General features: G+C 38.2%; 1 protein-coding gene across 1 annotated transcript; it reads left to right on the top strand.

Annotated features, from left to right (window-relative positions):
• Positions 1 to 52: 52 nt before the first annotated feature.
• On the top strand, positions 53 to 26,824 carry LOC101148582 (putative histone PARylation factor 1-like). The gene is given in 9 exon segments (XM_063696366.1): positions 53 to 115; positions 3,908 to 4,067; positions 7,094 to 7,249; positions 7,252 to 7,279; positions 8,367 to 8,465; positions 14,775 to 14,925; positions 18,719 to 18,806; positions 24,464 to 24,636; positions 26,581 to 26,824. Coding segments are annotated over 9 exon segments (990 nt in total). The 5' UTR covers positions 53 to 112; the 3' UTR covers positions 26,713 to 26,824.

Genomic DNA, 26,824 nt, shown 5'->3' with positions numbered 1-26,824 from the left:
CGCGCCCGAGCGGCGCTGGGATTCGGATTGGAGGCTTTTGAACCCGGAAGCAGTTGGCGGCTCTCGGAAGCGGCCGCGGATCCGGGAATTCGGCTGGCGCTGCAGCTGCAGAATGGTGGGCGGTGGCTGGAAGCGCAGGCCCGGCGCGGGGGCGGGGCTGCTGATACTGCCAGAAAAGCTGTGGGGGCTACGCAGGTGGCTCTGGATGACAGCCAGGGTACCAGGAAGCAGCGCATTTCATTCATGCAGTGACTATTAAGCTTGCTGTGTGTCCGGGGGCTGCGGTTTGCTGCGGGGACCCTGCCCAGGTCGCTGTTTCGCGTTCTGTAGGGGATTGGACCAGGAAAGTAGCGCCTCTGCATTTTCTGCCCAGCTCCTCTTGGCGCATTTCCTGGGGAAACGGATTAAGCCAACCAACGTTTCATTCATTCGCCCACCCAGATAGATTGGGAACCGATTACATACCAGACATTGTGCGGGGCCCTGCGGATTTGGGGTCAACCCGCCTGCCCCTTCTCCATGTAGAGCCTCCGGCCTGGGGAGGAGGGGCACAAGCGAATATGCATTCTACTGTGACTTGTTTGAGATTATAATGCTGGTGTGTAGAAAGTGCTATGGAAACACTGAAGGAGGATTTAACAAGTCCCAGGGGGAGTTAAAGAAGACTTTTAAGACAACTCTTTGAAAATGGGTTTTGAAGGCAGAGAAGAGTCTGAGACGTAAAAGTGTAGGAGATGTTTGGGCATAGTGGAGCGTTCGGCTTGGCTGGAGCCAGAGAAATGGGAAAGTAAGAGGGACCTGATCATAAAAGCACTATGAGAGGGGAGGGGGGAAAAGTATGTGCATTATCTCATATTTTACTACGATTTCGGAAGTTCTGTAACCACTACAGTAGCAATAAGGGGAATCAGACAGGAAGGAAGTGCCATTGTGATAACTAAAGTTTTAGAAAACTTAGTCTGGCAGTGTTATAAATCGGATAGGGTGTGAGACATTCTTGGAGGGCTTAATTAACTAGTAAAGGGCCAGTTGTATAGGCATTCTTCATATTGGGTCATGCATTCTAGGAATACCAGGGTAAAGGAGAAATGCAGCTGTCCTAAATTCTAGTTGTTAGGGATATGGAGATGCTGAACTAGTGTGTGAGTTAAGGCAGAGCTGAAAAAATTCTCTTTGAAGGTTCAGTGAAGAACTGCTTTGGTGGCGTGAGGTGCTTAACTAGAAATACAATACCAGAAATGAAGGCGAGTCTATAGAGGCTATAACCATAATGGCCAGCATTTGCATATTATGTGCTAGGACTGTTCTGTGTATTTTTACATATAATAACTTATTCCTTGTAACAACCCTATGATAGAGGTACTGTATGCCCTTTTTGCAGATGAGAAAACAAGGCACAGAGAGGTTAAGTAACTTGCCTAAGGTTGGAAATCAGCTGGACATCAGTAGGGTCAGGAGTCAACCCAGGCAACCTAACCATTAAGCAAAACTGCCTTTCAGCAAGGCAGAGTAAGCCTTTTCTAACATCTTCAGTTGGAGCTAGTCTTTGAAAGTCTGACCAAAGACAGTTATAAAAACAAGATAGGATAGCTCGGGACTTCATATGTTCCTACTGTTCTATATTTGCAGTTGGAGAAGCAACAGGAAGTGGTTGAGAATCTGCTGTGGAGCCAGACTTAAACCTGAGTTTAAATCCCTTCTCTTCCACTTCCTAGTTAGGGACATAGGGAGGTTAACCTCAGCAGCGGTAAGATGAGGTTAATAGTATCTAGTGCATGAGATAGTTGAGGATTAAATGAGTTAATTCACAGAAGGTGCTTAGAACAGTGAAATAGCACAAGATAAGTTCTCAATAAGTATGACTTACTACTTGTTTTTACTATTATATTATCTTTACTATTACTATTTGCTATTGATACTCACTTTTGGATTCATTTTTCAACAGCTTTGTTGTTCAACGTAATTCTTTTTTCAATCAGATGCATTATAATCCTTGGCACAATAAACTGTTACCATTGTTCAATTCATGATTGTTTTTGAGCTTATTTATGTTAAGTAATATAACAAACACCTGTGAACCCATTGCCCAGCCCTAAAACTGAAACAGTAGTTCTACATCTACACATGTCCCTCCCCTCTCCCTTCAGCCTTCTTTCTGTCACTCGTGTTCAATGTAGCTATCCTGAATTTTGTTTTCCCTTGCCTTTTAAAAATAGGCTCATCTCCTATGAATGTATACCTAAATAATATTTATTTTTAGTTTTTGAAATTCATAAAAAGGCTATCATGCTGCATATAATCAAGAACTTTTTTCCTCATTAAAAATATTTAATATAGATAGGTCCATATTGTGTAGCCATACAGTAACCATTTGGTAAATGAAGGAGATGGGTTCCAGGACTCTCACATATCCCAAAATCCGAGCATACCCAAGTTCCAAAGTTGGTCCTGTGGAACCCGAGTATACAAAAAGTTGGCGCTCTCTCTAAGTGGATTTCACATCCTAAGAATACTGTTATTTTTCAATCTGCATTTGGTTGGAAAAAAAATTCATGTATAAGTGGGTCCACAAAATTCAAACCCTTGTTGCTCAAGGGTCAACTGTAATATTAAGTGTAATAGTCTATTGTTTGGAAGCCTTATAACCATTCTACCAATAGGCATTTGATCTGTTTTGTTTGCTCTTTAAATCATTGCCATCATGATCATTCTTGTGTCATCTGATTCATAAATACGTTTTGTAGATATTGAGTGATACCTAACATAACATTAATAAACTTCAGCCTACTGGGAAAATTGAAGAATATAAATATGAGAAATGTCTAGCTCAGAATTTCTCAACTTTAGCACTGTTGACATTTGGGGCCAGTAGTCTTTGTTGAGGATGCCTATCCTGGGCATTGTAAGATGTTGAGCGTCCCTGGCCTCTGCCCCACTAGATGCCACTAGCACCCTTCTTCCAATTTGTGACAACTAACTAGGTCTCCAAATGTCTTCGGGCAGGGGTCGTGGGTTGGGGAGGAAAATCACCACCAGTTGAGAACCACTGCTCTAGGTAGGAAGAATAAAAAAGAAAGAACTTAATCCTAAAAGAAAGAATCTAGGTTCCTAGAAAGAAAAACAGATTGCCTCTTAGAAAACTAAATGTATGTAACCTCCAATTAAGCATATTATCTTTACAGAAATTTATCAAATATCTAATAGGCATTATAAAACCTAGCACACTGAACCTATATTGCGGTGGTGCTAGAGATGATTATTGTAACCTAATTCTGGCCTTTTCTGAAATAATTGGATTTTTGCCCTAGAGTTTAGTGCTATTCTGCTAACTTTGTTAGGAATTGTGGATGTTTAACATTGTCACTAACCTTCCCTCTTTATTTGGAAAATCAAAAGGGAGGTATCTGTTTTTAAGGATGGGTAATGATTGTAGTGAATAGCTCAGACACCACTGTGGATGTTGCTGAAGAAACATCTTTTTAACTGATGAATTGCTTATATCCAGTTACTTCTATTTGTTTCTGATGTGATCAACGAATCTGTTTAAAAGACCCACACCTTTAACCAAAAGAGGGCAAAACCTGCCCTTTCTTTATTCCTCTCTTCCTGCTCTTTACTATTTCATTTTTACCTTTTTGTTTTTTGTGGTTTCCATTATCTTAGAAAAATATATTTAAAGACTTGCTGTATGGATTCCTCTTAACCACCATATAAACTACTCTTTTTTTCTGTGCCCAAACGAATTCCCAGATTTTACTCAATTACCATTTAGAGAGTTTTAAAGAAAACACATATACTATCTCATAGAGTTGGGTGAACAAGAGTGAGTGATACTGTTATGCAAGGAGAGTTACTGAAATTACTAAAGACGATTTGGAGAACTGAAGTTCTGTGTGTCAATTTTCAGTGTGAAAAAACAGTTGATGTGAAGAAAAGTAAATTCTGTGAAGCTGATGTCTCCAGTGACCTTCGAAAAGAAGTAGAAAATCATTATAAGCTCTCTTTACCTGAAGATTTCTATCACTTCTGGAAGTTCTGTGAAGAACTTGATTCTGAAAAACCAGCTGGTGAGTTGCTCCAGAATCATTCTTGTATAAATGGAAAAAGTAATGTAATGGGAAATGGGCTGTGTGTGGTGGCTCACACTCTGTAATCCCAGCTGAGGCAGGAGGATCGCCTGAGACCAGGAGTTTGAGACCAACCTGGTCAACATAGCAAGACCTCTTCTCTACAAAAAAATAAAAATAATAAAATAAAAAAGCTAGGCATGGTTACACATGCCTATAGTCCTAGCTACTTGGGAGACTGAGATGGGAGGATCCTTCATTGAGCCCAGTAGTTCGAGGTTGCAATGAGCTATCATCACTCCAGCCTCAGTGACAGAGCAAGACCCTGTCTCTAAAAATATAATTGGCCAGGCATGGTGGCCCACGCCCGTAATCCCAACACTTTGGGAGGCCGAGGCAGGCAGATCACTTGAAGTTGGGAGTTCGAGACCAGCCTGGGCAACACGGTGAAACCCTGTCTACTAAAGATACAAAACTTAGCTGGGTGTGGTGGTGCACCCCTGTAGTTCCAGCTACTCAGGAGGATGAGGCACAATCATCACTTGAACCTGGGAGGTGAAGGCTGCAGTGAGCCGAGATCACACCACTGCACTCCAGCCTGGGCAACAGAGTGAGACCTTGTCTCAAAAAAAAAAATGTATATATATAAAATAATTTTAAAAAAAAAGCTAACCAAGAATATAAACAGTTCATAGAAAAGGAATATTTTCCATGATGTTTCTAGTAAGAGAAAATATAGTAAGAAATATAGATTAATGCTATAGTAATGCCACTGTCACCTATTTTATTGGCAAAGTTAAATAATTTCATCACGTTCTGGGGGAATGTGAAGGAAGGTAAGCACTTTCACATGTTGCAGGAGTTTGAATATGATTTAACAGTTCTGCTTCCAAGAACTTGTCTTGACACAGGAAGGGGAACATCACACACTGGGGCCTGTTGTGGGGTGTGGGGAGGGGGGAGGGATAGCATTAGGAGATATACCTAATGTTAAATGACCAGTTACTGGGTGCAGCACACCAACATGGCACATGTATACATATGTAACGAACCTGCACGTTGTGCACATGTACCCTAGAACTTAAAGTAAAATAAAAAAAAAAAGAAATACCAGTCAAGAAAAAAAAAAGAAAAAAGAAAAAAGAACTTGTCTTGTGGATTAGATAAACTAAGAATTATGTCTGAGGATATTTAAACAAAAAAAAATGGGAAATGGCTTAAATGCCTACCAATGACACATCTCTTCAGTAGATCTTGTTTTAAAAGAATGAGGCAGATTTTTAGGAAATAATAAACTATCATGCCTGAAATATGTTAACTGAAAAAGAACAGTGTATAGATTATGCTACCATTAGTATTTTTTTAAAAAGGGGGAGGGGGGAGTACACACATATCCCTGTATACTTTTCTATGTGCTTACTTTGTCTCTGAAAGGAGAAAGAAACTGTTAATGGGCTGTGATCATTACTTTGCACTATATACCTTTTGTACTGTTTAAAATTTTTAACTAGTAAGCACTGTCATACACTACTGATGGAATTGCATATTGATACATATTCTGAATTTTGCCAATAGATCAGAACAGAACTGTGTAGCAGTTTCTTTAAAAATAGTCATGTCTGTACAAACATTAGCAAAGATGTTCACTGAAACATTTTTAGAACAGAAAAAGGAAATAGTAAATGTCCATCAGTAAGAGAATAGATGGTTACCTCTTTATAATGCAGTATCATGCCCTGTTAAAAAATCATGTAAAATAACATTGAATAGCATGGAAAATAATCAAAAAATTTAAGTGCGTCAGGATGGAGGACAAAAGCAGATTACAAAACAATCCATCTGAGTTGGTTACATATTTGTCTCTGTTCATGGGGTTGGAGAGTATGGAAATTTGTTACTGTATATTAGAGTATTAACTGTGTTATCTTTGGCTAATGAGATGGATAGTTTTAGTTTTCTTGTTCCTTTAAAAATTAGTGTGTGCTCTCCTAAGCTCCAGTTGTGCTGAACTATTTTTCCTGTCCAATTATCTCCGTGCTTCTATTCATGTTATTACCTCTTACAGGAATTTTTTTGCTTTCCTCATCCTTGCCTCCTTATAAAACTGGGTCCTGCCTGGAGTGCTCCCCTCCCTCTTGGAAGCAGCAAGGACCCATTTGAAGTTATACATTGTACATTGCACAGACTTCATGTCTTTGTGGTTTAGTAACACTGACTGTGATCTGTGAATAGAGAAGGAAGATGGAATCATCTAGGGTTAGGGTTGGCCAAATAGATTGTCAAAGAGTGAGGGGAATCTGGTGTGATTAGCTGAGGTAGAGAAAAGGGGATATAAATGTTTTTTACTCTTTTTTTTTTTTTTTGGAGACAAAGTCTCACCCTGTCACCCAGGCTGGATTGTAATGGTGTGATCTCATTTCACTGCAATCTCTGCCTCCTGGGTTCAAATGATTCTCGTACCTCAGCCTCCCAAGTAGCTGGGATTACAGGCGTGAGCCACCACACCTGGCTAATTTTTGTATTTTTAGTAGAGATGGGGTTTTGCCCTGTTGGCCAGGCTGGTCTCAAACTCCTGACCTCAGGTGATCAGCCTGCCTCAGCCTCCCAAAGTGCTGGGATTACAGGTATGAGCCACCACACATGGCTTGTTTTTTAGTACTCTTAATCCACACATTTTTGCTATCTTTCTTTCCCTTAACCTGTGTGTACTACAAGTATTTGAGGCTAATTGCAGTGTGGTAATGGGCCTACAGGAATACAAACCAGTCTTGCTTTGGCTAAAATAAGAAACAACAGGAATGTTTGAGATGTTAAGTTAATACAGTGGTAAATTTCAGAGGAAATCCTGTTTTCTGTTACTCTGACTTCTTTTCCATTGAATGTAACTGACATCTTCACACATAACTCAAGACTTTCTTTTACTTTAGAAGGTTTTTAAGACAATTGCTTAGAAATAGTTTACTCACTAAAAGCATTATTTCCTGTCTGTGTCCGGAAAGTATTGTCTACATTTATTTTCTTTAGAGATCCACTTTCTGCAAGCCTTGGACTTCAATTAGTTGATCCTTATAATATCCTTGCTGGAAAACATAAAATGAAGAAAAAACCAACAGGCCCGAATTTTAACCTTCGTTGGAGGTTTTACTATGATCCTCCTGAGTTCCAGACCATTATTATTAGAGATTAACTCAGTACCACACGGGGTATTTCAGGTAAAGGATCTTTTCTTTGCCTCTAAAATACAGCTGCTGTCCTGCGAATGAGGATAAATAGTTATTCACTAGCCTCACCCAAGGTGAAAGGCATATTTTCACCTGGATATATGAGCCATCTGTTGTTCTTGCTGTTACCATTTTAACCTTCCCTAGGATGGGTAAACTAGGGTTAATCTCCCTGGTTTTTCCTTTCCTTATAAACTTTTTTTTCCCTTTTGGGTTCAGAATAACTCTTTTGGCCCAAGAAAGCTAATTTAGAGCAGCTGTTGTGACTTGTACTTAATAAGCTATGTGCTTCCAGGTGCCAGAGTGGCAACTGGGAGCTAAGAGTGATCTCTGGAGTCACACTTGTCCTCCTGTTTATTGTCTGTGTGACCCTGTGTCATTAGTGACTGTGACTTTCTGTGACTCAGTCTTGTAACAATAGGGATAATAATTGTACATACCTGATAGGAATATTATGAGAATTAAATGAATGCATACAAGATACTTAGAAGGTTAGGAAATAGAGAAACTCCAGGAGGAAAATACCTTGTCCGCTTGTACCAGTAGAGATGCTATCCTTTAAAGTGAAGATTAAATGTAAGGTAATAGAAGGAACGTGCTGAGGAAGAAGTACTGTAGTACAGTAGAATGCACATGGGGCTAGGAATTGATTGTGCTGTAGCCAAGGTCCTAACTTACTAGGACCTTGGCTGAGTAATTTAACCTCTCAGTATTTGTTTCCTCAATTTTAAAATAAAAGGATTGGTTATATACGGGAATAGGATCCTTTCATCTCTAATGTTTTACAATCCTTTTTCTTGTTTTTCCTTTTTTTGTATTTGAGTATAAAAGCAATTAGGTCCTAAGAATCTTAGTTTTAGGTTCCATTATATAAGTTAAGATTTATCATAGATGTTCCTAAGAAACTTGGAGCTTAAAACGATAAATTTGTTTCAATTTAAAAAAATGCCCTTACAAAAGAGGCCTTAAAAAAGAGGGGAAAAAAAGGTGTAAGTTGTTGTCTGTAGACCTAAAATCCCACTTGCCTGATAATATAAATTATGGGCAGCTAAATTTTTAATGTCTTTTGCTCAAACAGGGATTCTCCTGATGAACTTCCTGTATATGTTGGTATAAATGAAGCAAAGAAAAATTGTATAATTGTTCCAAATGGAGATAATGTATTTGCTGCAGTCAAGTAAGAATATTTTATCTCAATTTCTCTTACGTTTATGTAGGTTTACAATGTTTATACTATATTAGTCCGTTACAAAGGGGCTTTGAGGGGCTGGGCACAGTGGCTCACACCTGTAATTCCAGCAATTTGGGAGGCCAAGGTGGGCGGATTGCTGTGATCTGGAGTTTGAGACCAGCCTGGCCAACATGGGGAAACCCCATCTCTACTAGAAATAAAAAATTGGCCGGGCGCGGTGGCTCACGCCTGTAATCCCAGCACTTTGGGAGGCCGAGGCGGGCGGATCACGAGGTCAGGAGATCGAGACCATCCTGGCTAACATGGTGAAACCCCGTCTCTACTAAAAATACAAAAAAAAAATTAGCCGGGCGTGGTGGCGGGCGCCTGTAGTCCCAGCTACTCGGGAGGCTGAGGCAGGAGAATGGCGTGAACCCGGGAGGCGGAGCTTGCAGTGAGCGGAGATCGCGCCACTGCACTCCAGGCTGGGTGACAGAGCGAGACTCCGTCTCAAAAAAAAAAAAAAAAAAAAAATTAGCCAGGGGCTTGGTGGCACACGCCTGTAATCCCAGTGACTCAGGAGGCTGAGGCAGGAGAATCGCTTGAACGCAGGAGGCGGAGGTTGCAGTGAGCCGAGATTGCACGACTGCACTCCAGCATGAGCGACAGAGACTCCATCTCCAAAAAAACAAAACAAAGCGGGTTTGAGGCAAGTCCATAACTGTAGATTTCTAAAGACAATTTCCATGACTTTTGCAGGTAGTCTTATCTATACTGTTATTTTGTCACTCTTCACTAGAAACTACACCTCTTATGTAACTATTTTTCTTAATAATACTCGACCTCAGATGTTCCATGGCAAAATCAAAAGTTTTTTTAGACATCTGATTTTAAACACTTGTTAAGAGTTCATTACTTGTGTGTAGTTCAAACAGAAAGGTTTAATAAAGTAAAAAGAGATGCTCATAAAATCCTTGGAATGGCTGAGGGGGTAGGCTGAGCTTCCAGGAATGACAGTTGTGTGGCTCACAGTGGATTTTATCTCTGCCACCATCAGGAAGCTGGGAAATCAAGAACTGCTGCCACAATGGGTGGCTCTAGGACCGTATTACCTTTGGTATAACCTGTGCCAGGTAAATGGATGCCCTACCCTTTGCCTCTCAGTCCCTATAATGCTAAGAACCAGGTGCTGGGATCTCAGTTACAGCTGCTGCAGAACTGTCAGATGCTCACTGATGGAGATCGTGGAAGCACAGCCTCCACCTGGTATCTCTTCTGCCTCTGAGATTTCAAACTATTGCGCTGCTTGGAAGAAGCTAGCTCCCATGTGGAGCCTGGGCTAAAGAGTAGTATGGGAAATGCAGCAGACTTTCATGGGTAAGGGGTTGGAATAGAGCTGATGAGCCAGTCTATGCTATATCAGCCACAGACGTGACTTGAAATGATTTCATTTGTCAGCGGCTGTGTAGTTTGCATTGTAATGAAGAAAGCAAACTTTACCACTTCAAATACAAGTAGATTATGTTTCGTTTGACCTTTTTTAGTACTGTCTCTTTAAAGGGCTTTTTTTCCCTGTGATTTGATAATACAAATTTGCAGTAAAGCAAATTCAAACTAAATCAACCTAGTACAACCACTAGACTGTGCTACGTAAATACTACTGGTGTATCTACAGGGAAGCTACATTGTAGATGTCCAAAAATGTTCTTTCTTTTCTAATACCTCTCAGTTTCCTATAAAACCTTGCTTGGTATTTGTAATTTGTAAGTTCTTTTAAACTCTTTGGATTTATTATTCAATTTAAATTGGTGCTATCTTTATTAGAAATTGTTGCTTATTTTCTGTCTCTTGCAGTAGCATCTAAGTTCCATGAGGGCAGAGGCTTTGTTTTGTGCACAGTATCTGCCCCATAGTAAATGCTCCATAAATATTAATTCTACAATACCTTGGCACGTAAAAACACCTAATTTTTTCAGGCTGGACAACATAGTGAGACTGTCTTTTTTAAAAAAACAAACCTAACTTTTCATTTGTATTATTAGCTATGTTTGTCTTAATAGAAATCTTTTTTAAAAAGAAAGGTAATATAATAGTGGTCATCTAACATAACCCTAGACTCCTCTGGTATCCTTTTTTTTTAGCTAATTGGAGAACACAGACAATGAAAAAAAAAATACATGAGTGATAATATTTATAATTTAGGTGAAGATCAGCAAGTGACTACTTGAGGAACTACCTTCAATAATTTGTCTCAAACACAGGGGTAAAAAAATTATTTGAGATATAACTATTTTAGTACTTTTAAAGTATAACGGTTTCAGTTTTTTGAGTACCACCTTCTTAAAATCAGCTAATCAGAACACTTAATTTCTTTATATATTTTAAAATTTATTTTTATGGCAGACAGAGTAAGGTCTTTCAAGGCAGACCTTTGATCAACAAATTTTTATGCCCAGAGAAAGAATTGTCTCTGCAAGATTTAATAGTAACCAAAGAAATGAAAATTAAGCCAGCAAAGATTTTTAAAGGTTAAAGAATGGTAATAACCAACGATGATTAGGATATAAGAACCCTTACTAATGTGTTAATTGGTAAAACCTTTGTAGAAAGCAGTTTGAAAAATGTTTAAAGCACCGTATTCTAAGATTTCTTGACAGATGATATTGCCAGGTACCATGTGAAGTACACATTTATACCCTTAAGTTAACAATTCCACTTCCAGATATTCATCAAAGGGATTTTGGACAGGTACAGAAATATGTGTGTTTATTACAGATTGTTTATCAAATGAAAAATTGGCAACATATCCAGCAATAGAGGAGATTAGGTAAATATAAACTATCCATATACTATAATACCTTGGTATTGATTTGTTGAATTTGTTATGAAGTGGGCAAATAACAATAGTGTAGAATGATTCCATTTCATACCATGTAATGCATATGGAAATAAACGTATTCAATTTTTAAATATCTTTGAACAACAAAGTTGGGAATGATTTTTTTTCATTCTGCCTTATTTTTTTTCCTAAAATAACTAGGGCAAATAGTTTTGACCTTGGGTCAGGGACTTTTAGGGTCAAAACTATTTGTGATAATAAACTATTTTTGCACCCACGGCACAAAGGTAATGGTGGATAATACTGTTGTCATCTTGGCAGGAATCAAGATAGTGCCACAAGAGTAGCAACAGTCATTGCATTATTCACAGCAGTACATGCAAAAGTATTTAAGAATGTTTGTGATGGAGCCAGGATGTTGAGGTGGGAGCGTTGCTTGAGCCCAGGAGTTCGAGTTTATCCTGAGCAACATAGCAAGACCCTGTCCCTGGAAAAACACGTCAGTGATGGAGTATACATGTGTTAGCTGTCTACCATTGAGTATATCTCTTTAACATTCTGTGGTGAAATAGGAAATACATAGAAAGCATTTCTCATACTGAAGTACTGTGGTTTGTCTCAAGGGAAAAAAAAAGCACTTGTATGATTGAGTTTTGAGATGAACTTTTTCCTACTTTTAGAAAGACTGACTCACTGACAAAGTCTGGTTATTTGGGTCTAGATACTGGCAGAAATTTTTTCAAATGAACCAAAGAAAACAACTGACTATTTTTTGCCAGTGATAAAATTCAAGGTTTCGAACAAAAAAAAATAGATTGAGAAACTTGTAATACCACTGTAAGCTTGATAGCTTTTTTTTCTAATGTTATGTAATGGAGTGAATTTGATATATAAGCTTCAACATTTACATCTATATAATTTAGTGAACCACTGTTTCCAAAGGGCCATTGCATGATGCCATATAACAGGCATGGGTACAAATTCTTTTGCATTCAAGGCATTCTAATGGATTTAAAGTAACAGCACAAAATGTTCATGTTTATGGTTATGGCTTCAGTTGCACATTGCACCTTATCTTTAAGCATCACACAGCAGAGTGTTAGAGTAGGTTTAGGCACAGACAAAAACTTACAGAGATAGTTCATAATAATATCATGTGTATGGGAAGGCAGCTACCAAGTGCCTTCAGTAGTGGCGGAGGTAAAAGAGGATATTTTATGTGGGCTTTGATGGATGCCTAAGAACTTACTAGAAAGAAAGGAAAGAAGGATGTTTTAGGTAAGGGAGCAGTACGTGTGTGAAAGTGTGGAAATACACAGCATAGCGTACTTGAATAGCTATATGCCATGCCAGAGTGTTGAGGAAGACTGTAAAGATTGATTCATATAGGACTGACATCAAATTTGCATTTTATGGTTGATATAAACATATCCTCTAGACATACAGCTGGTAATAACTGAAAGTAAGATTTAGTATAACTGTGTGCTGTAATCAGAAGTTAGATTTTGGTGGCTTGGGTTTCTGTGGCACTTTATTTTTTTTTATTATACTTTAAGTTCTAGGGTACATGTGCACAACATGCAGGTTTGATACGTAGGTATACATGTGCCATGATGGTTTGCTGCACCCATCAACTCATCATTTACATTAGGTATTTTCCCTAATGCTATCCCTCCCCCAACCCCCCACCCCCTGACAGGCCCTGGTGTGTGATGTTCTCCACCCTGTGTCCAAGTGATCTCATTGTTCAATTCCCACCTATGAGTGAGAACATGCAGTGTTTGGTTTTCTGTCCTTGTGACAGTTTGCTCAGAATGATGGTTTCCAGCTTCATCCATGTCCCTGCAAAGGACATGAACTCATCCTTTTTTATGGCTGCATAGTATTCCATGGTGTATATGTGTCATAGTTTCTTAATCCAGTCTGTCATTGATGGACATTTGGGTTGGTTCCAAGTCTTTGCTATTGTGAATAGTGGGTGGCACTTTAATCTACCAGCTGTACTGGTAACTCTACTGGTTTAATCCACTAGCTCTTTGAACTTGGGTAAGTTGATTATCTTCTGTGCCTTTTTTGTTTTCCTGATAAGTAAAATGAAGCTAAGACTATTATCTACTATAAATTTTCTAAGCCCTTTGATAACAGTGTTGTAGGGAATACTACAAACTCTCAGATGCTGGCAGTGAATAGAAGTGAGTTTCTTCCTAGGAGTTGTTACTCCCCGCAACTTTCTTCCTGGGAGTCTGGCACTCCTTCCCACTCTTTACTCCTGACCTTTTACATTGATGGCAAAAATCTTAACCTGTTTATGATAAAATATAAAATTATTTCCATAAGTGGCATTAACATGCTGTATATTTACATGCTTTTGAAAACTACTTTGGATTATGCTTTTGTATAAGCTTATAATGTAGCTTTTCTTTCCTTTTACGTTTTCTAAATTTTTCTTAACACAGATTTCAACATTAAAAAAAAATCTATTGACCTTATTGTAACAGTGTCCTCTCTTTAAAAATGAAAAAAAAAAAAAAAAAGGCTGGGCGCAGTGGCTTATGCCTGTAATCCTAGCACTTTGGGAGGGCAAGATGGGCAGATCACCTGAGGTCAGGAGTTCAAGACCAACCTGGCCAACATAGTGAAACCCTATCTCTACTAAAAATACAAAAATTAGCTGGGCATGGTGGCAGGTGCCTGTAATTCCAGCTACTCAGGAGGCTGAGGCAGGAGAATTGCTTGAACCTGGGAGACAGAGGTTGCAGTGAGCTGAGACCCTGCCATTGCACTCCAGCCTGGGCAATAAGAGCAAAAAAAAATTTTTTTTTGAGATGGAATTTTGCTTTCTCTTTTTTTTTTTTTTTTGAGACAGAGTCTTAGGCTGGAGTGCAGTGACACAATCTCGGCGCACTGCAACCTCCGCCTCCCAGATTCAAGTGATTCTCATGCCTCAGCCTCCCGAGTAGCTGTGAATACAGGCGCATGCCACCACACCTGGCTAATTTTTGTATTTTTAGTGGAGACAGCATTTCACCATGTTGCCCAGATTGGTCTCAAACTCCTGACCTTGAGTGATCCGCCCACCTCAGCCTCCCAAAGTGCTGGAGTTTTTTTTTGATGTCTACTTTTTTTCTGTTAGGTCAGACTTCTCCAAAGTAGTATGCCATATCTTAGTATCAAGTAATACAACTTAAAACTTGACTAATCTCAGCTTTGTAACTATTTCTTATATCTCTATTATAGACATTAGAGTGCTAATATAAATTTGAATAATATTTTCTCTGTTACTGGCAGTTTTTGTTAATATTGCTTTTCTCTTATTTGAAGAAAACTATTAGGGATTTTGAGAAAAGTGTTGGTAAGTATTCTGTGGACTTATTCTTGCATGGAATTTGACATTTTTAACTTGGCTCAACTTCCAAACGTCTTTGTACTTAGTATAGTGGCCTGCAACATAATGAGGACTTTTACTTCTTTTTAAGATTATATTTGATGAAAAAACTTAAAGAAGTAACAGATAAAAAGAAAACCAATCTCTTCAAAAACGTAGATGAAAAACTCACAGAAACAGCCAGAGAACTGGGGTACTCACTGGAACAGAGAACCATGAAGATGAAACAGAGAGATAAGAAAGTATGACTCTAACCTGTTGGCCTCTGTTTTGCTATTTAGCAGATTTTTTTCCCCTCTTGATTCCTTCCCATCTCTACCCTGCCCTTCTTTTCTCTAGCCCTATCTTAAGAGCTGGATGCTGTCCCTTAGGGGTGCTAGGAGGATGGCACTGAAATGGGGGTCTGCTGGCTCCTTTGGGTTGGTACACTGGTTGAATTGTATAACTGGTGATATCACTGCTGTGGTTGAATAACTCATGGCAGTATTTGCCACTCTTTTAATCTTGTTTTATCAGTTAATCACTTCATAAAGTTAAGTGAAAGCTGCTTTGTACATAATGAAATTTACATAGGTACGTTTTCTTCAGTAAACGTGTATATAAGCAGTGCTTCTTCCTTTTTCCTTATTCATCTCATCATTTCCTTTTGCATCTCTCCTAATGTCTGCAGTGTGAGGGGAGTATTTTGTAAAGGAGCAAATACTTCTTAGTGTTGGATTCTTTTGGTTTTCTGCTATAGATTTCAGAGTAAGTTAATGACAAGCTGGAAGATTTCTGCTTTGGAGTAAATGAGAATTCTGTAGGAGTTTGTTCTTATGGCCTCTGGGGGAAAAAAAAACACTTGTCACTGGAATGAGGGCTCCCCAGTCTCTTCCAGCCTCTCACTGTTTGTCTACCCTTGCTGGTTCATCTGAATATTCTAAGCTAAATGGAGAACTTGTTATTCCTTAATAAACTAGCACTGGTAATGAAGTACCTTAGTGTACTTAGCCATTAAATCCTACTTCAGTTCCTTCTCTGATCTTGATTCAGCTGCAAAGGTGATATTCTGATAAGTTCCAGGCACTCTTTCTTTAGTCCTATAGACTGGAACATTTCTTAAAACGTAAATTTTAATGAAACTCATTACAACATGGCATTTTAAAAGTTAAGATTTTATATTGCCATTTACCTTTCTGGTTATCATAGGAAGCGTCTCCCACCTTGTGACTAGGAGGAAGGGTAGCATTTGTAGACTAGTTAATGTATTCCTAATTTGTTTTGACTAAAGTCTGAGCATCAATATACATAACAGCTGCTAGCAAATTATTTTATCAGTCTTATTTTTCTACCACAAGCTATAATTTATTTCAGAGGAGATTTTCTTAATTCTTCCCCATAAATAAGATATGATTCAGGTTTAAATTTCATAGATATTTTTGTCCGAGACCCCTCCCCCATGAAGTCTCATTTTAGTATTTGTTCTTTATACAAAAACAGCTGGTAAAAACAAAGACAAAAAAGAACTTACAAGACAATCATGTTTTTAATCCACCCCCGTTGATGATTATACTTTCAAACCCTTTTCTGTCATTGTAAGGTTGTTCTTCTATTGTTTTTGTGAGATCTTCATTTAATTCATATTTTTCTACTGAAGAAATAAGTTCCACTAGTATATGTGAGTTAGTGGCTTTGTCCTTGCGTGTAAGAATATATCCACTCTAGTATGATAGAGTACTGTACAGCACACTAGAAATCAGTGTTTTTATACTGACAGTAACTTAATATACTTTGGAATGCAGAGTCCTTATATCATTTGACTCCCTACAACAAATCTGCAAAGTTGGGATTATCATCCTATTTTATAGATAAGTAAATTGAGGGTTATAGAGGTTTGTGTGTCTTGCCCAAAATCTTAAATGACACATGCAAAACCCAACTTCATACTTTCCATATTTGGCATTCTTTCCACCCCATCTTCTTATTAATTGGCTCTCTGCCACTTCACCTTTTCCATACCAATGTTCTTCATAAGGAACATTGGTTAAATATGCATAAAATGATGGTGCATCTCTCCATCCACCTGTAATCTGATGCTTCAGGATGTCACCCACTTCTATACAGTTTTCCTAAGTTTGTAATCTTATTCTTCATAATCAAATTACGATTCTGTTGACTTCTTAATTGATACCTCTTTATGGACAATTAGTAAGGTAATCATCTGTAAAAAATCTGAACATACATCTACCATGGTTCCTACTGTATGTTGTTCAGCCTGAGATGGCAACTATAGCACTGCTGTCTTTTTCTTTATCACTGCTTTGTGTCTCACCTTTTACACTTATGAATATGTTGTGTTTATCATTTCATATTGCCAATTTAAGATCTACCTCATAATTTTGAGTGGCTGCAGAATACTGTGCTTATGTTCAAAGTTTGGGTCGCTTAAGATTTTTCGCAAATACAGACAACCCTGCCATAGATATCCTTTTATACCTTTATTCGCATACTTATCTGGTTCTTTTTTTAGAAGAAATTCCTAGACATAGTATTACCAGGTCCAAAGTAGTGTGTGTGTGTGTGTGTGTGTGTGTATGTGTGTGTGTGTGTGTGTGTAGTTTTTCTTTGCTTGTTTCTAATTTTGTGGAGTTTTCTTTAGTCCTTTTGGATTTTTCCATGCTGGTAGGTATAAAATTCTGCATTGTTTTAATTAGCATTTCTTTAATTATAAAGGATGTTAAATATTTTTTACTTTTGTTGGCCATAGTATTTTTTTTTGACTGCCTGAACTCTGCCCATTTTTCTATCAGGGTTAGAATTAGTCTTGTTCTTACATGTGTTCTAACTTGGATGTTAGTGTTTTCCTTTGTTAGGCTTCTTTACAAAGACATGAATTTTTATTTACTGTTATATTTTGCAGATATATTTTATCAGTTTGTCTTGTGTTCTTGATTTCACTAGAGTTTATTTTTATACAGTCAACTTTTTCTTCTCCCACAAAATTATTTTTTAATTTACCTTCTAGCAGTTTTATGGTTATTTTTACGTTTAATTCTGAAATCCAGCTGCAAATTATCTTGATATAAAGATTACGATAGAAGACAATGACTTCCTTTTTTCCCAAGTGGTAAGCAGTTGTGTAATAACTTTCTTTGAATAATCTGCCCTTTCTGGCAGCTTAATAAAGGATGATGAAAGAAGCAAGAGACTGGGAGAATAAGGAGATTCAAGAGAAAAAGACTTTAAGATATAGAGACTTAGGTGAGAAGCCTTTAAAATTGGAGTTTGCTTTTTGGGTTGTATGCTTCCTCTGCCTTGGAAACTTTTCACTGAATTGCACAAAGAAGTGGAATATTTGTACAGATGTTTTGTTAAGGAAAGACCTAAAAATAGTGCCACTAACATGAATTAAAGGAAGAATGGAAACTGGAAGGGTTATGGTGGTAGTTGTAGTTGGGCCTGTTTTTGTCTTTGAAGACTAACACTTGATAAAAGCTCACTGGTTATGTGATTTGCCTCCGTAAAAGACACCACAAACCTAAAAACTGCCCTACTTTTGGGAAGTTTTCCAACAAGCCTAAATATTCCAGGTAAAAATAGGGGGGTCTGAATTTGGCAGGATAGAGGAGAGGAGTTCTGTCCTACCATATCCTCTTGCTGACAAAAACTGTTTCTTACCGTCTTTCTTTTAGACCCAGGTTCTTCTGTGCTTTCTACCAAGAAGGTACTTTGACCTTAGAGGAAACTGATATTTTGGCTTGCCTTCTAGGATGTATTGGGTTCTTCCTTAACAAATCAGGATGCAGACTTCCAAGTGACTGGCACAATTAAGAAAAGCCAATTATTTAACTGTTCTGTGATTACTTCAAGTGTTTGACTTTTAGCTAGTTTTCGAGAAAAAAGTAGTGTTAAATTTTTATCCTAGAGTCCAAATTTACTGAAATAAAATGTCATTGAATGTTACATTTTGGCAGAAATGTTGAGGGTTTATGTATTTGGGTTTTTTTTTTAATGTCTATTTACCATGATTACATTTTATTCTTTTCTTTAACATAGGTTGTGACAAAGACCTTTCATGGTACAGGCCTGGTTCCTCCAGTAGATAATAATGTTGTTGGATACAGAGAGCTCCCTGAAACAGATGGTAATATATTTCATATGTAAATACATGCATATATGTTAATGCATATGTAGGAAAGTTTTGCTTATATTGGGAAGTAGGTATTTCCATATAACTTTTGTGAGACAGTCGCTAGACCTTGGTAATAAAGAGTAAGCTTTGGTTTTAGGGTCAGTCATTCCTGAATTAAAACTGAGTTCATAGCTATGTGGCCTTGAACAAATTATTTAACCCCACGAAACCTTGTCTTTTTCATCTGTAAAATGAAGTTAATGATAATCACTTCATAGGGGAATTTGGGGTATAAACAAGTATTAAGATACTTAGCAAAATGCTTGCCTCAGTGCTCAAAATTTGGTAGTTATTTTTAAGAATTTAAAGAATTTTAACCTATTGCCTACTTTTTTGGAACTACTTCCAAACCTTTGACATTACAGTCAGCTTGCAAAACAGTAATTTTTGAAATAGTGTTTTTATGGTTCTTTGTGAACATTTTTTCATCTGCATGTAAAATGATTTAGCCTTCAGAAGCCCAAGATCCTGAACTACTTCATATATAAGTATAAAAACGCTTTCAAAATGGACCACTGCACATAATCTAGTTATTGCCATCTTGAGCGTCGAGAATTAAAATCGCTTCTCAACTCTTTTCCCCTCGTCTCCATTCCCTTATTATGAACAGCCCTGTTGGTATTCCTTTATTGATCATCCTGTTCTGGGGGGATAAAACTTAAAGGGAAATCAAACTTAGCAACTTCTCAAGGAACCACGTATTCCTGCCCAACACAAGTATTTGGCCACCTATTTTTCAGAACAGAACTAACTAGCCTTGGTAGTTACCAGTCTCTGGGGTTGTGACCTGGACACCTGCATTTAAACCAGTTCTCTAATGCAGTTCTTCTCAAACTTTACTGTGCAGAGTCTCCAGCCAGTAGAGAGAGATGTCTTAGGTGGCAGCTATTCATATGGACTTGTTTTTGCTGTACCCCTGCCACTTAGAGCAGTGCCATAGGGAAGATGAATGTGGCTAAGTTGTCCAGTGTGATGGCCACTGAGTACCTCACATGTGGCTGCTGCAACTAAGGAACAGAATTTGTAACTTGTATTATTTATTTATTTTGTACTCTGTGTGTGTGTGTGTGTGTGTGTGTGTGTGTGTGTGTGTGTGTGTATGAGAGAGACAGGGTCTCACTCTGTCACCCAGGATAGAGTGCAGTGGCGCAATTATCCTGTCTCGGCCTCCTGAGTAGGTGGGACTACAGGTCTGCACCACAATGCCTAGCTAATTGGTGTTTTTTGTTTTGTTTTCCATGTAGAGACAAGGTCTCACTCTGTTGCCCATGGTGGTCTCAAACTCCTGGGCTCAAGTGATCCACCCACCTCAGCTTCCCAAAGTTTTGGGATTACAGGCGTGAGCCACTGTACCTGGTGTGTAATTTTGTATAATTTTAATTAGTTTAAGCATGTAAATTAAAACAGGATTAAGTGTTTCTTGTATTGATTATATGTTGACATAATACTATTTTGGGAATATGGGTTAAATACAATACCTTAATTTCACCTGTTTTTTTTTTTTTAGCTCCTCCTCCCTGCCCCAGCTGTTTCTTTTTTCATGTGGATACTGGAAAAAATGTAGCCCGTATTATATTACACTTAGACAGGCTGATCTGTCCTATATCTCCTCTTTGAAGCCAGAGGCAATTAGTCTCTGATGGGACCAGTGTGAGCTCTAGCTACTGGTCAGTCTTCTGCTTCTACTCTAAGTCATCTTCTTTTCATGTCTCTGCCCACAGAGAGAACTTTAAAAAGCATGATTATTGTGTCATTTGGGAAAGGTTAGGCACATTCGTTGTAGAGATGGGCAGTCTCTAAAACTTTTGGGGTGATGGATGTTAAATTCTAGTGCCCTGGAGTAAAGCCTGTTACCCTACTGTAGTTGTGTTTCTGGGGTTTTATGTCCAAGTCTAATATTCTAGGAATTAGATCCTTCTGTATTTAGTTTTGAAGTGGTAGCAAAATGTAAGAATGAAGGACCTAATCTTGTTCTTGACTAGTGTCGTTTCCCAGGAGGTACAATTGACTGGCAGTTTGTTAATGTGACAGTGATTAGTAAATCACAACTAAGTTTGTTCTTAACCCTTTGAAGCTTCTTACAATAACACTGTAACTTAGCAAATAAGATACCTTTTATTGAGCAATTCTTAAATGTCAGTGTCATGATTCACTATAACAAGTGATGTGCACATATTTAATTCTCACCCAACTCTTTAAAGTAGGTCTTATTCCCATGTTCACAAAGGAAATAGACCCAGCGTGCTCAGCATTAGTCAGTAAGGGGCTGGTTTTCTTTTTTTTTTTTTTTTTTTTTTTTGAGACGGAGTCTCACTCTTGTAGGCTGGAGTGCAATGGCAGGGTCTCAGCTCACTGCAACCTCCGCCTCCTGGGTTCACGTGATTCTCCTGCCTCAGCCTCCTGAGAAGCTGGGATTACAAGCTCCCACACCATGCCCAGCTAATTTTTGTATTTTTAGAAGAGACAGGGTTTCACCATCTTGATCAGACTGGTCTCGAACTCCTGACCTCAAGTGATCCGCCTATCTTGGCTTCCCAAAGTGCTGGGATTACAGGTGTGAGCCACCATGCCCGGCTGAGGGCACTGGTTTTCATACTCGGTTTTCTGACTGTAGAGTGCATACTACTATCTGAAGTAAGAAGAGTTGCCTGCCTAGTTGCCTGATTTTTACCTTGACACAACCACTGTAGCTTACTTTAAGTATTCTAGTTGACAGTAGTGGCAGGGATATAGTAAGAATTCAGCAGTGAAACTCCTAACTCATTAATTGAGTATCTCGAGTAGAAACATTTAAGGCTTCATTTTTGAATAGTTAATTTAAGGCTTCACTCATGTTCTTTAAGTTTGGGCTTCCGTTAATTGAAGTCTCTATAGAATATTTTATGGCTGGAAGAACATATTTTTCCTTGTACTGATGGTGAGCTGAATATTTTCATCTCTGTTCTTCAGTGTTTTTCTAGCTTAGTAATTCACATAAGTTGCTTATTCTTTTTAGTCCACATGTGACTTGGCATGTGTAAAAATGGAAACTGTGATACTGGAAAGTGATAAACTTTAAATTATTTGCTAACAGAAGACAAATAGGTCTTCACTTCCATCCCACCCTGATTTGTAGTGGCTGCCTGGAGCACTGTGAGAGAGATTCTAAGGGTCCCAATCAATCAGTTACACCCATGGGTGCAGGGAGGAACCACTTATTTTCCATCCTTCAGGAGCTTTTTGGAGAAAGCCTCATCTGTTTCCTTGAAATGATCAGCACTGACTTTTCTGAAGAAAGGAAGGTCATGAAGCTTATGTAAAATAATTTAATTTTTAAAAGGTTTCAAACCAACAAAAAACGTCACTACTGTTTAGAGATAGTTAGAAACGTAGGTGGTGAAGTTTGCCATTTGTTCAACATGATACTGATCTACCAAAAGTGGGAAAGGGAAGAACACATTTTGTGACTCGGGTAACAGCATGTATTCTGTACTGTCATCAAGATTGAATCAAATGATATTCATAGACTGGGGTTAAAAGCCCTAGTATATAGTATATTTTTATAATACCATCCTTGGTAATCATTTTTTTTTTTTTTTGAGACAGGATCTTACTCTGTCACCAAGGCTGGAGTGCAATGGCATGATCACGGCTCACTGCAGCCTGGACCTCTTGCACTCAGCCTCCCAAGTAGCTGAGACTACAGGTGCCCACCGCCATGTCCAGCTAATTTCTCTATTTTTTGTAGAGACAGGGTCTCGCCACATTGCCCAGGCTGGTCTCAAATTCCTGGGTTCAAGCGATCCTCCCACCTCAGCCTCCCAAATCCTCCCATGTTAGGATTACTGGCGTAAGCCACTGCACACAGCCCATCCTTGGTATTATTATACCTTATATTTTTTGTTAGTATCATCAGAACATTGTACCTCATACATATAATTTAAAATCACGTATCATTCTTAAGTATAATTGTTCATGTTTTAACCAGTCTTCCTCTCCCCCAGTATAGCAGCCAGCTGTTTGGAAGTGTTTTGTTGGTTTGTTTGAATAATATCCATTCTTTTCATTATTATTCTCAAAGAAGTACAGTTTGTCAAAAAGGACATGTAATTTGTCAAAAGGAAGTCTAATTAGATATTGTTGATACTTCCATCTCATTTGCATCCTGAAATCTGATGCACATTAACATCCAGAAAGAATGAAAAAAATCTTAAAAGCCAAAATTGAAATTTAACTTTTAAAAATATATTCTTCAGGCAAATATTAGACATTGTCTCTCTATTCTTACCTCAAACGCATGCTTGCCATGGCTACTCTTCTCCCACTTTGGTGAAGGTTTTAAAGGTTTAATTCTGCAGTGATTTCTTGTCTCTTACATTGCTGTCTTTTTCTGTTTTTAATTCACCACAAGTCAGTAATTTTCTAACAAATAAGGTAGGACAGGGCAAAAAGAACAAATTTTGCCTACTTGGATCTTTTTTTAAAACCCAGCCATCTCTTAGTATCAGGACCTTGAAGGATACCCAGAATCTGATGCTCGAGTCCCTTATGTAATTTGGTGTAGTATTTGCATAACTTATGCACATCCTCCTGTATATTTCAAATCATTTCTAGATTACTTAGAATACCTAATATAACATAGACACTGTGTAAATAGTTGTTATACTGTATTTTTTAAATCTGTATTTTTTTATTTTTTTCCTGAGTATTTCAATCTGCAGTTGGTTTAATCTAAGTATGTAGAACTCTCAGATTCAGAAGCAACTATATAGTGCATGGACCAGGCTGGCAAACTTTCTATGTAGGGCCAGATAGTAAATGTTTTACACTTTGTGGGCTACATAATCTATCACATTCTTGTTTTATTTTTCAACCATTTAAAAATGAAAAAATATTTAGTTTGAAGGTAGTTAAAAATGGGGTGAGCCAGGTTTGTCCCAAGTTTGCCAATTCCTGGACCTGTCTGCTGAATCTTTAAAGCTTATGTAAAATCATGATTGCCAACATGGAATAGACTTTCAAAAAAATGATGACTGTAGCCGGGCACGGTGGCTCATGCCTGTAATCCCAGCACTTTGGGAGGCCGAGGAGGGCGGATCATGAAGTCAAAAGATCAAGGCCATCCTGGCCAACATGGTGAAACCCTGTCTCTACTAAAAATACAAAAATCCCCTGAAAATGGTGGCACGCACCTGTAATCCCAGCTGCTTGGGAGGCTGAAGCAGGAAAATCCCTTGAACCCGGGAGGCAGAGGTTGCAGTGAGCCAAGATCGCGCCTCTGCACTCCAGCCTGGAGACAGAGCAAGACTCCATCTCAAATAAATAAATAAATAAATAAATAAATAAATAAATAAATAAAATAAAATTTAAAAATTTTAAAAAAAGACTAAATCCTGTGAAATAGTCGCTAAGAAATCTTTAAGCCATTTTTAAGCTTGAATCCTATGTAGAAAAATTACCAAATTGCCATTCTAAATTACAGTGCTGCAGATTACTACCCAAGGTGGCACAAGTTGTACTAGTACAAAAAGTCTTAGGAGGAAAAACCCTCTTTGTAGTTTCTTTACCTTTGAAGACTGATTCATTTTCTAACTGTGTAGATAATCTTCTATATTATTGATTTCTTTCAGCTGACCTCAAGAGAATTTGCAAGACAATAGTTGAGGCTGCAAGTGATGATGAGAGACTAAAAGCTTTTGCTCCCATTCAGGAAATGATGACTTTTGTGCAGTTTGCTAATGATGAATGTGATTATGGCATGGGGCTTGAGTTGGGAATGGACCTCTTTTGCTATGGCTCACATGTGAGTAAAAAAAAAAAAAAACCTCCACCTGCCACGCCCCACCACACCTCCCTCCTCTCCCCCTGACACATACACACATGAATACATGCACATTTATACCCCCAAATTCCAGCAGAGGTAAGATAGGGATTCAGCTTGTATTTCAAAATGAACTTTTTGAAGTGATTTTTTTTAAAAGCAGATGTCCTAAAAACCTGTGAAATTCATCTTACGTTCTATCAAAGGTGAATAGCCAAGATTATTTGCATTCAGGCTTACATTAAAGTGAATTTATGTATTAGACACATTATAGGGATGTGCCTTCTTGCTATGTGTATACATTTGGGGCTAAGTATGGGGGTGTGTGCATACACCTTAGGCTCCATTTCATTTCCACTGTGGTGGGGGTATTTGTTATTGTGCTTGAATTCTTAGATGAAAAATATACTTTAAATTATTTAACCTTTATAAGAGATGCTGTTTTACCATTAACTAATTGCTCATTAAATAAGAAAATTTTACTTAATAGCTAAACCAGTGCTTACTCAACCATAGCTGCCTGAAGGTCAAAGAAACAATAAGGTGTAGCCGGCATGGCATGCTCATGGGGCTAAACTGGTTGTAAATCACATCTTCCCTAGTGTGTAGGATTGGGCAAGCTTTCCAACACCTTTGTTTCTGTTTCTTTACCTGTACAAATGTATACCCATCCGCAGATCATTTAATTGTCATTTAACCTACTCTGTAACCAAGTCACAGAGAGGCAAATCATCTTGCCCAGGTTCACACAAGTAGTCTGGTTCCAGAGTCAGTGCCTAAATCAGTGCAGTAATTCCCAAACTGTAAAATGCATGTGACTCACCTGCAGACATTGTTAAAATGCACTCTATCGGTAGGTCCGGAATGCGATCTGAGACTGCATACCTGTCATGCTCCCAGGTGACGGTAATGCTGTTGCTCTACAGACGACACTGGGAGGAGCAAGACTAAACCAGTAGCTCTCCAGCTTTATCATGATCAGAGTCATCAGGAGGGCTTGTCCAAACATACACTGGCGCTCTCCCCACCCTCCCCAAGTTTGAGTTACAGGGTGGGTCCTGAGAATTTGCATTTCCAACAAGTGAAGTTGATGCTCCTGCTCAGGGGTGTACATTTTGAGAACCCTGCTATAAACAATATTATACTACTTTTCTTTGCCCACCTCATAGATAGTTATCAGTAAAAATAATCAAAATGTTTACCAGCCACAATGACAGTCATTAACCAATCCGAGTAGTGCTTGACCTGCTAGAGAGGCCCTAGCCATAAATAAGTAGAGCCATAAGATGTGAACCAGTGAGTAGCAAACTTGATTGTTGTGAGAATGAAATAACATGTAAGAGTTATAAAAAGGTTTAGCACAGTACTTAACCACATGTTAAGGGCTAAATGTTTATTATGATCAACAAAAAGGTGGTATATGTAGATAATAGCAGTAATCTAAAATCTTTTGGTAAACCTAAGGCAGTGACTCTTAACAGGGATTGGGAGGCAGTACCTGTTGGGGATGGGGGAGAGAAGGAATTTGAGGATAAAGGGAATATGGCCTGAAAACCCACTTTCGGCATAGCTATTCTTACCTAATCAATGAAGGAAAATAAAACTTTTGAGTGGGAATACACTGGAGAGAATAAAAAGCATTTATGGGCATAGTTTGGGGTGAGAAAAAATTGATTAAACTTAGGGGAATAAGGAAACTCAAATTTAACTTGGTTTTCTTTATTTTCAAGATATGCCTTTAGTCTTTTAGAACAACAAGATTGCCTCTTTGAATGCCAGGTGCCTGTCCCTAAATTGTGTTCACTAATCACTTGAGGGTATAGCTAAAATGATTTTGGAAGTAGCCTTTGTTAAACAAGTGCCTTGTTTATATATTTTTTGCTACTTATTAGGATATCTGCTTAATGTTATATTTTTATTTTTCAGTATTTTCATAAAGTTGCTGGCCAGCTTTTACCTCATGCATATAATCTGTTGAAGAGGAATCTGTTTGCAGAAATTATGAAGGATCATCTGGCAAAGAGAAGAAAAGAGAACATAGACCAATTTGCTGCATGAGTAAGGTGGTTTGTTTGGTGTACAATATTTCAAAGGACTAGTATTAAACTTGTAATTTTTGTTTTGTTTTTAAGGAATACAAAAAATAAACATTTACTAAAAACGTTTATAA

Source organism: Gorilla gorilla, chromosome 13, assembly GCF_029281585.2.
Source record: "Gorilla gorilla gorilla isolate KB3781 chromosome 13, NHGRI_mGorGor1-v2.1_pri, whole genome shotgun sequence".
Classification (NCBI taxonomy): Eukaryota; Metazoa; Chordata; class Mammalia; order Primates; family Hominidae; genus Gorilla; species Gorilla gorilla.
This window is presented reverse-complemented; position numbering and strand designations above follow the sequence as displayed.